The sequence below is a fragment of the Euleptes europaea genome, chromosome 1 (assembly GCF_029931775.1).
Source record: "Euleptes europaea isolate rEulEur1 chromosome 1, rEulEur1.hap1, whole genome shotgun sequence".
In the NCBI taxonomy this organism is placed as follows: domain Eukaryota; kingdom Metazoa; phylum Chordata; class Lepidosauria; order Squamata; family Sphaerodactylidae; genus Euleptes; species Euleptes europaea.
In genome coordinates, this window is record NC_079312.1 from 40,683,538 (window position 1) to 40,702,395 (window position 18,858).

The 18,858-nt window shown below is 43.4% G+C and overlaps 1 protein-coding gene and 1 non-coding gene across 2 annotated transcripts in view; both read right to left on the reverse strand.

Annotated features, from left to right (window-relative positions):
* The window catches only part of FRMD4B (FERM domain containing 4B), a 167,981-nt gene that overhangs the window by 64,141 nt on the left and 84,982 nt on the right, over nt 1-18,858 (reverse strand). The window contains exons 8-9 of the mRNA XM_056851063.1: nt 5,557-5,640; nt 2,997-3,062 (exon numbers count right to left, since the gene is read on the reverse strand). Of these exons, the coding sequence (XP_056707041.1) occupies nt 2,997-3,062; nt 5,557-5,640 (150 nt within the window). The remainder of the gene's footprint in view (nt 1-2,996; nt 3,063-5,556; nt 5,641-18,858) is intronic.
* Nucleotides 9,054-9,125, reverse strand: TRNAG-GCC (transfer RNA glycine (anticodon GCC)). The gene has a single exon. It is a non-coding gene; the product is annotated as a tRNA-Gly (tRNA).

The following is an 18,858-nucleotide window of genomic DNA, read 5'->3' on the forward strand; positions in this document are numbered from 1 at the left end:
GAGCCCAGTAAAATGGAAAAAAGTGTATTTTCAGGCTGTCAGACCTCCAGAGGAATTCGCCAGGTGCTCACCTTCTTCTGCGTGCCTTTATGACAGCTGAGCATTAGAAACTTGGCTCCAGCTGTTGTGGCTAAGATCTCTATACTAGAGCTTTGAAGGCTTTCCTCACACTGGATTCTAAGGAGTCTTATGTTCTCCTGAATACGCCTGCATTGTGAAGGTAGCTGACCTGTTTCTCAGCTATCTGGCAGAAATCTGAGTAGTAAAGTGTACAACCTCCAAGAGACATAACCAGGAAATGAGATCTGACCGGCCAAGTACCCAACTGCAGTTGCTCAACATCATTTTTGCGGCTGGTTCAGTTTCTGGTTATGGTCCAGGTTGTGACATTCATGTTCAGCTACTAAATGTACTGCAGCCGGTAGAGCTGGGCCTGTGGGCACTTTTGGAATTCTGACTCAAGGGGGTGGGTGCAATCACAAAACGGCTGCCACAGGAGGCAGTGCCACACACACACACACACACACACACAGGAACCCCAAGCGCAGGAGACAAGAGGAGCAATTTTAAAAAATACATTGGGAATGAGGACTGAGAGGGAGAATAAAACCACCACTGTGGTGGCAGCTGCCACCAAACAATGTTGTTTTATTCTGCACAGCCAATCAGATGTTCTGCTGGACAGGAGCCCCACCTGGCCCCACCCACTTTCTAAAAAACTTGGAAGATGCAAGGAATGGTGCTGGTGACTGCCATGATACCCATGGACATAAGGTCGCCAACCTCCAGGTACTAGCTGGAGATCTCCCACTATTACAACTGATCTCTAGCCGATAGAGATCAGTTTACCTGGTGTATACAAGCCTTACTGGAAGTGGAGAATTGAGAGAGCTGGTATACAGTTCCAGTAGTTAAGAGTGTTGGGCTAGGATGGGGGGAGCCTCATTTCAAATTTCCAGTATTCCCTAAAGCTATGGTTGCCAACCTCCAGGTGGGGACTGGAGATCTTCCAGGATTACAATTGATCTCAAGACTACATAAATCACTTACTCTTTATTTATTTATTTAAAACATTTATTTATTTAAAACACTTATTCAAAACGGCCGCTTTGGAAGGTTGGGCATTCTACCCAACCAAGGACCCTCCCCTCTCTAAACCCCACTCTCCTAGGCGCCACCTGCAAATCTCTAGCTATTTCCAAACCCGGAGTTGGCAACCCTACATAAAACTCACAGGATGCTCTTGGGATAGTCATATCCTCACAGCCTACTCCCCCTCCCCTCATAGGGTTCTTGTAAGGATAAAATGGAGGGTTGGGGGTCCACATATGATGATCCTTGTAGGAAGGGCAGGATTAAAATGTGGCAGAAGTAATCTGTTGAGTTGCAGAATGCCAAAAGGGCCACATCTAGATTCCTATATACTCATCAGGTTTTTATCCTACCCTTCCTCCAAGGAGCTCAGAGTGGTGTATGTGGTGTTCCCTTCCTCTCTTTTACTCTCACTATATGAAACTACCCTACACGCAAGTCAGTATTGTCTACTCCACTTGTTAGTGGGGCTCCAGAATCTCAAGCAGAGATCTTTCACGTCACCTGCTATGTGTTCTTTTTTAGCTGCAGATGCTGGGGCTTGAATATGGGAACATGCAAACCATAAGGTTGTCTATTCAGCCATACCCCTCCCTCATAACAACTCAGTGAGGCAGGTCAGGGCGAGAGTGTGTATCTTCCCTAAGATTATCCAAGAGGTTTGTGATTGAATGAGGATTTGAACTTTGGTCTCCCAGGTCCCAATCCAGCACTTTAATATGGCTCATCGCATTGGCGTCTTGAGTGCCTCTGCAAGATATTGGGAAGTGAGACTTTTCTCTTCACATCCAGCCTAGGGATGCCAGCCTCCAGGTGGGTCCTGGGGATCCCCTGGAATTACAGCTCATCTCCAGACGATAGAGATCAGTTCTTCTGGAGAAAAGAGATGCTTTGGAGGGTGGACTCTAACGCATTGTACTCCACTGAGATCCTTGTCCTCCCCAAGCTCCATCCCCAAATCTCTAGGAATTTCCCATTCTGGATCTGGCAACTATACCCCCACCACCATTCCCTGCCAGTGGCCAGTGGTGATCGGCAACCCTATGCCTCTTCCACCACTGTTGTGGAGTGGTCTATCAAGATCAGTATTGTCTACTCAGACTGGCAGCGGCTCTCCAGGGTGTTAGCTAAAGGTCTTTCACATCACTACTAATGTAACCTTTTAAAATAGGAGATCCTAGGGTTAGAACCTGGAACTGTCTGCATGCCAAGCATATGCTGTAACACTGACCCTTCCTCAAGAAGGATGCGAGCGTGTGGATCACTAAAGCTGAAGCTGCAGGCCTTTTCAAACTCCCCACACTTTATTATTTCCACATGAAACTATTAAACTGTATTCCATTGAGTGGAACTGAATGAAGATTGGGACAAGGGTCTTAGTCTAATAATTTGTAAAACAAAATGTATAACTAGGGTTGCCAGGTCCCTCTTCACCACCGGCGGGAGGTTTTTGGGGCAGGGCTTGAGGAGGGCGGGGTTTGGGGAGGGAAGGAACTTCAATGCCATAGAGTCCAATAGCCAAAGCAGCCATTTTGTCTGGGTGAACTGATCTCTATCAGCTGGAGATCAGCTGTAATAGCAGGAGATCTCCAGCTAGCATCTGGAGGTTGGCAACCCTATGTATAACACTGGGTAAAGAGAACAATCACACAAGTTATCCTTAACTGGCATTCTTTTGGCCTAGGATTGGAAGGAAAATTATGGAGGAGCTTTTTTTTTCTTTTTTGGTGAAAGTTGTAAGGCACTCTCCTAAAGTAAGGGGTTTTTTAAAAGCAAAAATGTCAGTGTTATCTATACCCCTGCACATGGCATCATGTGACTAACCAACTGCTAAATGAATAGATTGTTGCTGAAGCCCCTCCTCCCATTCCACCACTTCCCAAAATAGCCAAGGCATTACTTACTGAACAATGGCTTGTCCTCTGGTCAGCCCCTTAATTTTGACGTAATGTTCAATGACCCTGTCCTCGCTGTGGAAACAAGGAGAACAGCCCATTAGAAGACAGACAAAACTGGTTGACGCTGAGAAATGTGTGGTGGTGTCTGGAAATCCATTCATTATGGACAAGAGATACTCCACTGCTCTGCAAAATGTACTTGTTAATTCAAGACCTGAGAGACACAGAATTATGTGCCTTCTCCTTGATATAGTGGATTGGGGGTCTATATCCCATTTATTGACTGACTGGACTGAAATCACTTGAAATCGCCAAGTTCCTTTCAAAACGATGTAGAACAAAACAAGAACAATAAAACCAGTCAATAAAACAAATGAGCATCACAAATTTTAAAAATAGCAAGAACATTCAAAAAGTAGCAATTTCGTTAAGGGACCTGGCAAATGTGTGTGTGTTAAGTGCCAACAAGTCGCTTCTGACTCATGGCAGCCCTATGAATCACTGTCCTCCAAAACGTCCAATCCTTAACAGCCTTGCTCAGATCTTGAAAACTGAGGGCCGTGGCTTCCTTTATAGAGTCAATCCATCTCTTGTTGGGTGTTCCTCTTTTCCTGCTGCCTTCAACATTTCCTAGCATGGTTGTCTTTTCCAGTGACTTTTGTCTTCTCATAATGTGACCAGGCAAATACAACAGTCAAAATGTACCTCTCTGGAGATGGTGTTTCATAACTGTGGCATTGTCACCGGGCAGTAGGCTTGCAAAGAAGGGAAGGTTCACTTGAAGATCACGCAGGTTCATGTGGGGATACTCTAATCCCAAACTGCATGCGGCTTTTAAGGACATGTTTTGGATTGCATTTGGAAGTAGTGAGGCAATTTTTACTTGAGTTAGATAATTAATCCAGTTATATTGGATATCATTTGGATTATTTCATTACTGGTGCCAAAGTGGCAAACTGTGTCAATGCAGCATAGCTGAATCTTGCCAGAAGCTTTTGCCAAGAGCATTGTTAGGCAATATATGCCCGCCCCTTTTACATAACTTGATGGCATCACATATCACCACAGTTAGACTTAGCAGTAAAATGGAGTAGAATTACATTGGGAGGGGCAGCCATATCCACATGCATCAGAAAGTACTGTCGATATTACACTAAAGAAAGATACAACATAGACTATGGAAGATTCTGCTATGTCCAGACTAATATATTCTCTCTTTTCCTCTCCCACAAATGGCTCATGCAGCTTCGGTCCTTGAGTCCCAGGGAGAAAAGTGGACTATAAATGAAACCTTCCTTTTATCAATTTAGTTATAATCCCTAACAATAATGGAATCGCATAACTCATTTCCCTCACACCATGTGTTGATTGTTTTAGTTATGCTACGGTAAGATCCACGTAGAATTGGTCCACATGGAAGATGATCCAACACACATTTATTGCCATAACCAACATTTGGGGAGTGTACACTGATAGTGTGCAAAAAAAAAATCCATAGGGCTATGTTCACTGAAATGAGTTGTGTGTATTTTTGTAAATCTCATTTAATCAGCGGGGTACTAATCCTGCACATAGGCACACTACTTAAATCCCATTGACTTCAATATGCAGGATTACAGACCTAAGGACTACACTATTGTACATGGTCTAGGAAATGTCCTCTACTACTAGAAGAAGCAAAGAAAGAGAATTCATTGTGGGACTTCAATTTATAAAGAAAAAATTAACTTGATAATATGAAGCAAAAACTTTCTTGTATTTTACAGCTATCATAGAAGGTGCAGTGTGCTATATTTCTGCTAAAAGATTAATGCTGCTTCAAGCAGTTAGGGACATCTCTGTAATTTAATTGCCCTCATTTGCCAACATTAGTTTTGACTGGAATTTCCAGCAGCATTTCACAAGCCATTTACTATTGAGTAGTCTTTGAACTAAACTCTTAAGTCTCTGTAAACGGTTCACACGCTGAGCTAACGTTTTAAATATGTAAACTCGTTGTGAAGCCCAGGACCTGGGTTTAGGTTTATCTAAAGTTTCCTCAACTTTGGTAGTGTTTACTTCCAGAGTCTGGGATTAAATATATCTACACTATTTGCCCAACAGTTTTAAAACACTTAGTACTGGGAAGCAAAGGTCAACTGTCAGAAAAAGATTTACATGTGTATGTTTAGTTGGTTGTAGGAGTCAGCATGATGTACCAGACAGAGGGTTGGATTAGGGTCAAAACAAAGTAGATTTAACACCTCCCTAACACATAGCTGTGAAACTTGGCAACTTCATGGCTCCTTGAGGGATCTTGTAGGGTTATTATGCAAATAACACAGACCAAAATAACCAAAATAAGTTGAAGGCAGCAGGAAATGAAGAAGACCCCAAAAGAGATGAATTGACTCAATAAAGGAAGTCACAGCCCTCAATTTGCAAGACCTGAGCAAGGCTATTAATAAAAGGACATATTAGATGACATTGATTCATAGGGTCGCCATGAGTAAAATAACCATGATAGGCCAAGCTGTTTGGAAAAAGGGCAGAAGACAAATGTAATAGATCAACAAATGGTTCTTACCAATAGCCGAGAGATGGGTGTTCCTGAAGCGTCTTGGTAGGAAAGACAGGCAAAGTTTTTAGATCTTTTCTTGTATTTTCATCACTATAAAAAGAAGAGGAGATTAAAAATTACTATATCAGAATCATGAAGATGGGCATTGGTTTTAGGAAATGGTGTTGAGCGTTGACAGCTCAGAAGCACAGCCATTCACACGGTTTTCCAGCTATCATAGCAATGTAACCCTATAGACTTTGTATGATAGCGCTGAACAAAGAAAAGGTTCACTCATACCACCATTCTCATTAGAAACACAGTTCTATTCAGGAAGCCTGGTTGCTGGCAGAAAGAAGAGATTGCTAAATCAAGTCCACTGAAAAAAATATTTCTTAATGCTATAACCTAGCATAAAGGAAAGCCCACTCTAGCGCTAAAAGTGGATGGTCAGGTTTCCAGCCAAAACAATAAAATAAAATCAGGGCACCCCGTCTGTTCCAGTTTGGGGCCAGAACAAAAAGAGTGGCTGAAAGGGATGAGAAAATGCTTCCTCTCAACACACAGTGTAACCAGATCTAGGAACTGGGGTGAAATTTATTTCATTACATTAAAAGGCACATGTGAGTATTGGCAGAAAAGCGGGTAACACTTTCAGTTTGTGGGCTTAATTAGGCCAATCAGTTTCTGCAGGATTTCTGCACAGCGATCAGATCAAGAGCTGGCATGACTTCTCTGTATCAAGGATGAATTGGGGCAACTGAGTTATTAGCTGGGTTATGAGCCTTTGCTTCCCACTGCAGCAACTCATGTGATTTCTTATACAACATGCCCAATTCTTCAAAAACTAAAATGCAGAGCTCACTTTCTTTATTGAGATATTATTTATAGAACCCTTTTCTCCCCAGCGGGGACCCAAAGCAGCTCACCACACAGAAGAATTACACCTCCTTGCAGGGTTTCCCTTGTGGGCATATATCCCTAACAGCATTACCTCAGTCTTGTCAGGATTCAGATTCAGCTGGTCCTGCCTTTGCCTGCTGATCACGGCCTCAAAACACTGCTTCAGAGCCAGGACAGATCCATGTGAAGGCTTAGATAATGAAGTGTAGAGTGGGATGTCATCCGCATACCGATGACATCCAACCCCAAAGATTCAGACAATCTCATTCAGTGGCCTCAGCTAAATAGTGAAGGGCTTAAGGATCAAACAGAACCTCGAGGCACCTCACCAGACCGGGTACATCTATTGATTGTGCTCCACTAGTATCCAACAGGCCCTGACCTGGATGGCCCAGGCTAGCCTGATCTTGTCAGATCTCACAAGCTAAGCAGGGTCAGCCCTGGTTAGTATTTGGATGGGAGACCACCAAGGAAGTCCAGGGTTGCTGTGCAGAGGAAGGCACTGGCAAACCACCTCTGTTAGTCTCTTGCCATGAAAACCCCCAAAAGGGGTCGCCATAAGTCGGCTGCGACTTGACGGCACTTTACACACACACAGTATCCAACAGACAAAAAAAGGGACAGAAACTGCTGAACAGCTACTCCTCCAACACAACTGAATATTCCAGCTGATGAACAAGGATGAAGTGATAAATTGTCTGTATCAAAGGCCTAGCAGCATCAGCAAAGGATGACTGACTCTGTCCAGCTGAGAACCAGCGTGGTGTAGTGGTTAAGACCGGTGGTTAGGAGCGGCGGACTCTAATCTGGAGAACTGGGTTTGATTCCCCGCTCCTCCACATGAGCGGTGGACGCTAATCTGGTGAACTGGGTTGGTTTCCCCACTCCTACACATGAAGCCAGCTGGGTGACCCTGGCCTAATCACAGTTCTCTTAGAGCTCTCTCAGCTCCACCTACCTCACAGGGTGTCTGTTGTGGGGAGGGGAAGGGAAGGTGATTGTAAGCCAGTTTGATTCTTCCTTAAATGGTAGAGAAAGTCGGCATATAAAAACCAACTCCTCCTCTTCCTCCTCCTCCTCCTTCTTCTTCTGAAGATAATCCCTAAATGCAACTAAAGCCATCTCAGTTCAGATCCAAGACCTGAGGCCAGACTGAAATGGGTTAAGCACAGATGTGTCAACCAAGAACCCGTGGTGTTGCTCTGCCCCCACATGCTCAACAATCATCCCTTTAAAACGCATGTTGGAGCCTGGGCTACAGTTGGCCACATCATCTCATGTCAGTTAAGATTTTTTTTAGCAGACTACTTCTAATAAATGCTTCCTTCAAAGAACTAGGGATAACTTCCTTGGTCAAGGAGGCATGAATGATTTCAACCAGAGGTTCCAAGACATTTCCTGAGCATAATTTTACAAGCCAGAACAGATCAAAAGCACAGGTGGTAGCTCAAAACTGTCAGCATCCGTTGGAAATGCCAATCTGTCCATAACAAAAGGACAAGTTCAGGTACATCTCAGGTACGAGATCTACTCTCAGTTTGGCTTCCAAGTCCCAACTGATGAAAGAGATTTTATCAGCAAACAATCTTGCAAAAATGTCACAGCTTGGGGCCAGATTGCCATCATTCGCTAGGTCATCCTTAACTAGATCAAGCTTAGGTGTTATCAGGTGTTGAACCACTTTAAACAATTGAGCTGGATGAGATTCAGCTGAGGCAACAGTGGCGGAATTTCGGCTATATGAAAAATCAAACAGTCCAGATAGCTTCAGGAAGTGAGCCAAGTTCACTCATCAAAGGTAAATATGAAACTCTCTCACTTTCACTAGTAAATGTAACTTGAGGGAAGATTCTTTGCCACTCCATGGAAGTGATATTTATATAATGTCACATGCACCACTAGGCAGATTATTCATTCTGACATTTATACCCTGCTTTTCTCTCCAAGAGGGACCCAAACAAACAAACAAGCTTACAACATTGTTCTCTTGTCTTCCATTTTGTCCTTTGAACAACAACAATGTACCATGTGAGGTAGGTTATCCTGAGAAAGAGTGACTGGCCCAAGGTTACCCAACAAGCCTCTATGGCAGAGTATGGATTCAAACCTGGGTCTCCAAGATCCCAATCTGACACTCTAAGCTCTGTACCATGCTGGCTATCACTCCTCTCCATTACTTTTATGTTTTAATTACTTTCGATGTAAGATCAACCGAACAATTCGGGCCAGCCCAAGGGCTTTTGGTGCCATAGGCAGGAAAGTGACAGCTTGCCTCCTCCAGCAAGGAATGGTGAGAAGCTGCTGTCCACCCCACTTGTCCTCCCACACCAGGGCAAGACGTTGCCACCCACCCTTGTTGCTCCCCCTGCACAGCGTTGATAAGGAGATGTCACTTTTAAAAGAATTCTGTGGTGTGGCATGGCAAATTTCAGATTCATGATGGAAGTGGACAAACTCCCTCAGAGGACCAGAGAGACACACACATGAACACATGAAGCTGCCTTATACCGAATCAGACCCTTGGTCCATCAAAGTCAGTATTGTCTACTCAGACTGGCAGCGGCTCTCCAGGGTCTCAGGCAGGGGTCTTTCATATCACCTACTTGCCTAGTCCCTTTAACTGGAGATGCCAGGGATTGAACCTGGGACCTTCTGCATGGCAAGCAGATGCTCTATCACTGAGCCACAGCCCCTCTGTGGGCTACTTCCAGCTTTTGAGGGCATGGCAAAACAGAGAAGATCATCCTGTGCATACTCTTTGTGCTGGTGGTTTGAGGGTTCCAACCCAAAATTTGCTAAAGAACCTATTGGACTTGAATAGATCAGGGACTTGAATAGATCAGAATGATCTATGATATGAATGAGGGGAAATTAGAAGTCATACGTTGTTCCATACAGATACATAAGCTAATTTAACACAATTCCAAAAAAGGGAATGGAACCTGTTCATATCATCACAGCTTCAGTTGAGTCAAGATTAACTGGAGTTGAACCTATTTTTGTTTCCACAGGCTCTGGCATTTTTCAAGTAATAACAAAGTATGGGCCTTTTCCTTCAACACAGACAAATTTAATTCCACCTCACCCCCTACGCATGTGGATTTAGGGAGAAGGGCTTGCAGCTCAAAAGACGAAATTTCCAAGAGGGTTTGACTCTAAAACCTCTCATTTCAGAAACCCCATTTTAAAACCCCAGAGGCAGGTGGGCCTGACTCTGACAATTTGCAGGAATATTATATCCCTTCAGGTTTTTCATAAGATCTTTTTATCTCATGGGACATACGGAAGTATTTTATGTGATTGCTGTCACTGCCATTATTAGTCTGTCTTGGCCTGGGATTTTGTGTGTGTGTTTTATGTTTTTTTCTTTTAATGTTTTTCATGTCACATTTGTATAATAGTGCACTTTGATTGCCTGAGGAGCCCTCATAGGGCAGAAAGGCAGAATGCCCACGTAAAAAATAGACATGATAAAATCAATTAGGAAAAATTTCCAGTGAGGTAAACGTGCTTAAAATTATATAATCACACGCACACTGAAATTACTTTTTTGCTATATATTAAAAACAATGTTTTTTACAAGACCACGAGTTAACTTTTCAGGCCTAAATGAAAGAAACAGTAATATGATATGAGAAAAAAAAATATCAAAATCGAGGGAAAATGAAACAAGAGCCTAAGCAGCCCTAAACACGGCTCCACTCTCCTAAGTCCATCAACTTCAAAGGGCTTAGAAGGGCGCAACTCTGTTCAGGATTGCACTGTAAATAAATTAGGACAAGTAGCAAAGACCGTCTGCATTGATCACTGGCAGATCTGCATCTACATTGGTAATAATCATAAAGGTCAGGGGGTTTCCTAGAGGGTTTCTGAGGCATGGGGATGTCACTTCCAGTTTTTCAGCAGGAAATCACTTTGTAGCATAGCATGACACTATTCCTGCCTGTCTTTGCCTCCAAGTCTTCCACTGATTGCCAGCCAATGGATGGCAATACTATGCCCCCTTCAAAACGCCCCTATAATCCGTTTTAGCAGTTGGTTGCTAATGGATATTTTGTGTCACTTCAGATACAACCGTTTTGGCTCCTGGTTGTTAATGGGTTGTTGTTTTTTTAATTTGTTTTTTACAAACCTTTTCATACAAAACTGCTTCTGTCCCATTTGCAAAGCGGGGCTGTGCCAGTTTTTTTTGAAAACTGCTTTCTTCTGTTTCCTAGTCTCCTTTGCGTTTCTAAATTGCTGTAGTGTGGTGTTTGAATTGTCTGAGGTGCTTCCAACAAGCGCCCCTTCTTTTCCACCTGCCTTTTTTTGCAGAGTGAAAAAGGATGGAGGCAAAACGAAGCACCGTTCAAAATGGCCGGAGCGCTTCAGACACTGCTCATAAATGGATTGAAATACACTGTATGAAACCCCCCTCCCAATATTGCCTGTATTGGAACCGGACCAACTACAGAGAACAGCTGGTTTAGAATGGCGATGTGAAAAGGGGCCCAAGTGTTGTCTTTATTTTTATTCGGTCTAGGACCCTCAAAAACTGGAAATAGTCCAGGTCTCTCAGGTCCTTTGACAGAGTTTGTCCACCTCCATCATAAATCTGAAATTTGGCATGCCATACCACAGAATACTTGTGAAAATGACATCTCCTTATCACCTAGGGGGCACATTTTTAACCAATATTGTACTAATAGAGCCTTAAATATTATAATTTTCCCCAAATCAATTTTTTTTGTTAATTTAAAAGAGTTTAAAAGAGAGGGAATTAAAAACTTTTCCCTAATCTTGATGTCTAGGGTTGCCAACCTCCAGGTAGTAAGATGTGCACTGAGATCATGCTGTGGAAAAATCCTATGTAGGAAATTTACTTTCAGTACACAGCCACTAATAAAATTAATGACACTAAGGGTGTTATTGCAATATTCTATTATGCCCTTAACATTACAACGTAAAATAAACCATCACAGTGGATAGTAATACCGTTACTCAAATGCACAAACGGAACTAAACATTACATGAATAGTCCATGTATCTGAGTCCCTATGGTAGACGTTTAGATGAAAAACAACATCCAATCACTTGTGAACACTGTGGTAACTTCTTAGAATACCAGGGAAAATAATTATGACTTATCCGGCAGTATGAGCTCTCCGTGCCAAGATGCACTTAATCCCGTGGTCAGCTGGTGGTTGCTGGCCAATCCTGTACTGTAATTGGGAATCCTGCTGCTGTGTGCAACTAACAAACACGCTGCTGGAAAAAAGCTATGCGTTTGCGCTGCTGGAAAAAGCTTGTGTTTCAAACACATAGAACACTGCTGGAAAAAAGCAATGTGTTCTATGCACATAGACCCCGGTTTCATCTTGTTTCGTGTTGTAATTACATTGGCTTGAAAATATGTTGGCTTCTTCAGACTTTATATTCTAACATCCAACTGCAATTTTGCAGTTCATGAGAATGACATCGTAGTCCCTTTGATAAACAAAATCACACAACTACTATGCCCTTGGCCTATAGTTTTTTTACTGAGACACACACAGAGCTGAACATAGTTTTCTCCTCTAAGTATGACTTTCCACAGCATGGGACTGAATAAAACAACCTTCCCTGTTAGCAGAAGACTTACTGACTTGACAAAATTATAATAATTAAGAAGAAGAAGAAGAAGAGTTGGTTTTTATATGTCGACTTTCTCTACCGCTTAAGGGAGACTCAAACCGGCTTACAATCACCTTCCCCTCCCCTCCCCACAAGAGATACCCTGTGAGGTGGGTGGGGCTGAGAGAGCTCTAACAGAGCTGTAACTTGCCCAAGGCCACCCAGCTGGCTTCATGTGTAGTAGTGGGGAAACCAATCTGGTTCACCAGATTAGCATCCGCCGCTCATGTAGAAGAGTGGGGACTCAAACCCGGTTCTCCAGATCAGAGTCCACCACTCCAAACCACCTCTCTTAACCACTACATTATGCCTTGTGATTGTTGCCTAGTATGTCAAGCCTCAGCTTCTCTTTATTGTTAACCTAGTAACTCCAGGCCCTGACCTGGATGTCCCAAATTAGCCTGATCTCATCAGATCTCAGAAGCTAAGCAGGGTCGGTCCTGGCTAGTATTTGGATGGGAGACCACCACGGAATACCAGGGTCACTATGCAAAGGAAGGCAATGGCAAACCACCTCTGTTTGTCTCTTGCCTTGAAAACCATGCTGGGTTGCCATGAGTCGACTGTGATTTGACAGCACTTTATACACACAAGGGTTTACAAAGACCATTCGAACCGAAACACTTAGAGCTTTTGTTGGGGGTGGGGGGAGCTACTGATCGGCACACAATCCCATCCAGAGCTAACAGGAAGACTTTCAATGTTTAAGAATAACTTTAGAGCGGTAGACATGGTCTCCCATGTATTAGGTGGGAAATTAATCTGTTCCCCTCCACCTGGGGATTTATTGTGATATAAGTGGGATTATTCACGGTCTGCCTGATGCTAGAAGACTCTGTCCTGTAAGCGACAGACTTGTTTTTGCTAACATTCATGGGTTCTTCCTCTTTGCACAAATGTCAGATTAGCCAAATTAGTTGTGGTTCTTTTGTGCAGTAGCAACATTGACAGGTTGTTATCATAGCCTTATGTGCTGATAACAAAGCCACCATACAATATACAATAGCACATTTGGCATATCTACAAGAGTAAGTGACATCAGCATTAAAACAACTGACCATGCTGTGTCTGCCGCACATCGTGAGCCTAGTCACAGAACACAGGCAAGAGAAAGGGGGAAAAGCACAGTAATCGTGCAGTAGAGCGCCATACAATGGAACAGTTCCAACGCTTTTGGGTTTGTGTTGACTGTGTGTACAGTTATGTCCCAACGGCCATAATGGTTTTCTGACTCCATCAATGGAACCTATTTGAGTGACCCAACTACAGTAAATCACTACTGATTAGATCAAACCAGTAACTGAAGAAGTAACCAAAAGAACTACTTGTATATGTAGGATACTACTACTAAATACTACTAGGTTTTGTATCAAAAAGCAAAAACACAAGAACATAAGAAAAGCCATGCTGTATCAGACCAAGGCCCATCAAGTCCAGCAGTCTGTTCACACAGTGGCCAACCAGGTGCCTCTGGGAAGCCCACAAACAAGACAGCTCCAGCAGCATCCTACCTGTTTCACAGCACCTAATATAATAAGCATGCTCCTCTGATCCTGGAGAGAATAGGTATGCATCATGACTAGTATCCATTTTAACTAGTAGCCGTGAATACCCCTCTCCTCCATGAACATGTCCACTCCCCTCTTAAAGCCTTCCAAGTTGGCAGCCACCACCATTATGCGTTGTGTGAAGAAATACTTCCTTTTATCAGTTTTGAATCTCTTACCCTCCAGCTTCAGTAGACGATCCCGCATGCTAGTATTTTGAGAGAGGGAGAAAAGCTTCTCCTTGTCCACTCTGTCCAAACCATGCATAATTTTATAGACCTCTATCATGTCTCCCCTTAACCACCTTCTTTCCAAGCTAAACAGCCCTAAGTGTTTTAACAGCTCATCATAGGGCAGTTGCTCTAGTCCCCTGATCATTTTGGTTGCTCCTTTCTGCACCTTCTCAAGCTCTGCAATGTTCTTTTTTTAGGATTCAGTATACCACGAATGGTTGTGGAAAAAATTTCTTCCCACAGTAGCTGCAGTTGTAGCATGAGTGTAATCCTATCCCTGCCAGATGCCCAAGCCCCATCTCTACAAGAGACCATGAGCTTACATCATAAAAGGCAATGTTTCTCTCTCTTCTGGGAGGAAAGGATGTTACCTCTCACTTTTATGATATGGTAAACATCTGGCATCCTAAAAGATCTATGTAAGATTTCTCAGGCTAGAAGATGACAACACTAAAAAAGATTAAATCCCTAGTTAAAAGTCTGTGGAAAATGTTTCTGCCCATCACCTATAAGAGAGTAAGGTAGGTATCAGGCAAGCCTCAAGGGGGAGGGGGCATACTATAGGCAACATCTCACAGCTGAAAACCTATTCCAGTTAAAACCAGTGAAAAGCTTATTTCACAGTCTATTTTCACAGTCTTATTTCAAAGTGTACCCCTTTACACAAGTGGCTGTAATATCCATACGCAGACTTTCAAAGAAAAGCGCCAAGCAGAAATGGAGCTTTATTCTTTCGTACGCTACATTTTGAATATAAGTTATAGCTGTTCCATTGGTAAGTATACAGAGGGGTTAAGCAGCACAGATTATTTTAACACACATTTTTGTAAATGGAAACAGATGAAAAACAAATACCAACGTTGCCTGTAAGACTGGGCTAGTGAAAGCAGATTAAAAATATAGGCCTTCATTGCGAATGTGGTGACAGTGCCTAAGAGTAGCACAACCAATAAACCTCAGGCTGGTTTAGACTCTCAGAAACTAAAATAAATTCTGGTGAGTCTCCATCTTTAAAAAAGCAACACTGGGTAAATGCAATGATGGATTTAGCCTGAAGGATCATACATTTTGGAGGAGGAGGAGGAGGAGGAGGAGGAAAAAGGAGAAGAAGAAGAAGAAGAAGAAGAAGAAGAAGAAGAAGAAAGAGTTGGTTTTTATATGCCGACTTTCTTTACCACTGAAGGAAGAATCAAACTGGCTTACAATCACCTTCCCTTCCCCTCCCCACAACAGACACCCTGTGTGATGAGTGGGGCTTAGAGAGTGGGACTAGCCCAAGGTCACCCAGCTGGCTTCATGTGGAGGAGTGGGGAAACCAACCCGGTTTACCAGATTAACATTTGCTGCTCATGTGGTGGAGTCGGGAATCAAACCCGGTTCTTCAGATTAGAGTCCACCACTCCAAACCACCGCACCAAGCTGGCTCCTTATCAAGCATAAGGGACACAAGACCTCACAGCCTCATGCATCAACCTGACAGCTTTAAGCAGTTCCTCAAGTACTTCCTTTCTTACTTGTGCACACTATCAAATAGGGGTTGTCTTCTCAGAATTCTTTCAAGCTGGCTCACCCCAGGTACTAACACCCATTAGGAACCCAAGCTCCATTAATGCAACTGCAAGGACAAGGCAACCGAAAGGGTAAACAGAAAGTGGCCAAAGTGGAGGAGGCCATTCCTGAAAAAGGGCTTCTTCATATCTTCCATCCAACGGATATATTCCTCTATCCAACCATTCCCACATATATATGCTACCCTTCCTCCAAGGAGCTCAGGATGATTTTCATGGTCATTCCATTGTCCACCATATGATGGAAGAAGAGATAACCATGAAAAACACTCTGAGCTCCTTGGAGGAAGGATGAATTAGATGGACAGATTAGTGAGGCAGAGGTTCTCTGGGTTAGCAGAAAGGAAGACCTGGGACCTGAGAGCTCTCCTTTCTTGGATGGGGTTACACTCCCCTAGAAAAGCCAGGTCTGCAGTTGTTTGGAGCGTTTTTGTCCAGCTTTGGCTGGTGCACCAACTGTGTCCATTCCTGGGTTGGTCAGATGTAGTCACAGTAATCTATGTCTTGGTTATACTTAGACTGGACTATTGCAGTGTGCTCTACTTGGGGCTACCCTTGAAGAGTATTCAGAGGCTGCAGCTAGTGCTGAATGCTGTTGCTAGACTGCTGGTCGAAGCCAGGTGTCGGGTGCTTGTGACCCTGATTTTACAGCAATTATATTGGCTACCAATCCACATCCAAGCCCAATCAAGGTGTTGGTTTTGACCTTTAAAGTCGTACATGGCTTGGGACTGATGTCTTCTACCAGATATTTCTGCTCAGGAATGAAGATCGCAGGGATAACTGTCCTATCAATCAAAGAACTTGTTTGATGAGTACACAAGAGAGGGCCTTTTCAGTGGTAGCCCCACAATTGTGGAACAACCTTCCCAGGGAGGTGCACCTGCTCCTCCCTTTCAATCTTTACTAGGCAGATGAAGATGGTTTTATTTAGCACCACACTTGGTTAAGTTTACTAGCAGTCCTGAGTTGTGATGTTAAATTCTGGGTTTTATGTTTTTAAATGAATGTTATTTTATGTTTTTTATCTATGTTGTAAGCCACCTTGAGCTCCATAAGGAAGAAAGGTGGCTAATAAATGTTTTAAATAAATAAATACATACATACATACATAGGAATGGATAGCTAAAGATAGGCAAACGGGGTCCAATAGATACTATGCTATCATGATGTCTTGGATTTTTTCTCATGTACACACTAAAATCCAGGAGGGGAATAATTACCATAGAGCAATATCCAACAAAGTGTGGCTCCAGATACATCCATACTCTTCTCCTATGCCTTCCAAGAAAGGAAAAAGATAGGAAGAACACTCAAATGCCCACAGACACCATATCTGCTCCCTTTCCCTCACAACAGATAGGGAGGGGAAGCTGTGTACTGGCTTAACAAGCTGATGGGAGCAAAGAATGTGATTAACACTCCAACTGAACACAACTGGTCGATTCAAGTCAAAGTAAGGCAAGATTAAGGGCACAACTAGACAGCGCCTCGGCATACATACAGAAGTTAGCTCACTTTCAGCACTATGTAATTTGCCTTGTCCTTGTCCTGTGTACTTGCATTAGGCAATGCTCCTCATTGGTTAGCTTTATGCCTATACTCCTAGGTTCAATTCCCATCATCTCCTATTAAAGGGTCTTCACATATCCCATTGTTCACTGCCATAAGACCACTAGCTATTCATGTCCTGCTTGAGGAGGGATAGTTGGCTTCTTTGGGGGATACAAGAGAGCCAGTGTGGTGTAGTGGTTAAGAGCGGTGGACTTTAATCTGAAGAACCGGGTAGATTTCCCTACTCCTCCACATGAAGCCTGCTGGATGACTTTGGGCTGCTCACAGTTCTCTCTGAACTCTCTCAGCCCCACCTACCTCACAAGGTCTGTTGTGGGGAGGGGAAGGGAAGGTGATTGTAAGTCGCTTTGAGACTCCTTAAAGGTAGAGAAAAGCGGGGTATAAAAACCAACTCTTCTTCTACGATGCTTGCTAGATGGATTCTTAATTTGATGCAACAATCTTATGAATTCAGGCACCAGCAGCAGTGCCTCTCCTTGAGTCTGAAGACCAGCTGTCGGGGACAATACTGTACTGTGACGGCCTTGAGAAGGCTAGCTCCATGCACATTTTTAACCAAGATGCCTGACGCTTTGTAACTGGCAGTGATTGTAAGGGTTGTGCTGCTTCTTAAAAGCCAGCTCAGTTTTATGTGGGAACCAGGTGTTTCATCACAGCACAGTTGTGGTTTTTTTTTAAAAAGCACACACACACTAGAGCAGCTCTTTCCTGTGAACAGCTTTCCACTTTCCCCGTCGGTACCATATATAAATTTACTATTGTTGAAGTCTTTTAAGCAGATTTACAAGGTGAGGCCACTGCCATTGTTTAGCATTTATACAGTACATCTAACTAAGTGCTGTACAAGTTGCAGAACTAGGAAAATCCATACTCCTTTTGTCTAATGTGGACATTCCTCTGCAATCAAGGTGGCACATCAGTCTGCAGGACATAGTTTTAAACACACCACTTCCTCTTACAAACTGTGTTTATCACCCAAATAACTTTGGCCCCTCTGTTCCCCCGCACTTGTCAGCTATCAGGAATTCATTACACTGTCTGTGTTATGCTATACCAGGCACTAGTTATCTTTGCAACCCATGGGCTGCAATAGAAATCCAGCGTGTCAGCTATTTAAAGAAAATGGAAGCTCTCCTTGGCAGCGATTTAATTAACTTTCAACAGCGTATGCATGGCTTGGTCAGAGTTCAGAGAAACCTTGAAAGCGGGATATGAGATTACCTGTCAGAAAATAAACTATGAATAGGGGTAATACACATAATACTATATATAATCAATGTACAACAACCCAGGCATATTTATTCAGAAGTAGGGCTGATGGGTGGGTTGGGCTACGGGGACAAAATCCCAAAGGTCCTGGTCACCTTGGAGACCTGGGCACAGTACTTCTGGTGCTCACCTGTAAACTAAAGTGGCCCCTGGCTGGGAAATAGAGTGGGGTATAAATTGAATAATTTTTTTAAAAAAATACAATTGCAGGGAAGGCTGAAGTAGGACCCTGAGGCTGTCACTTTTTGGTTGGTGTCAGCAGTCGATAAGGCAGAGAATTTGCCTGGGCCTGAGGGATACCTGGGGGCCTAAGGCTGCTGCCACCAACACTGGGCCCTGAATCAGGGAGGACGGAGCAGGGAGGAAGCCGGTCGCCACCTCCTGCCAACCTGCTGTGTCCTGTGGTAAACAAATGAAAGGTTGACCAGGCAATTTCAAAGGGCAAAGAGTTATAATCTGCTGCACAGGGCCCTAGGGTTGCCAGGTCTCTCTTTGCAACCGGTGGGAGGTTTTGGGGGCAGAGCCTGAGAAGGGTGGGGTTTGGGGAGGGACTTCAGTGCCAAAGCAGCCATTTTCTCCAGG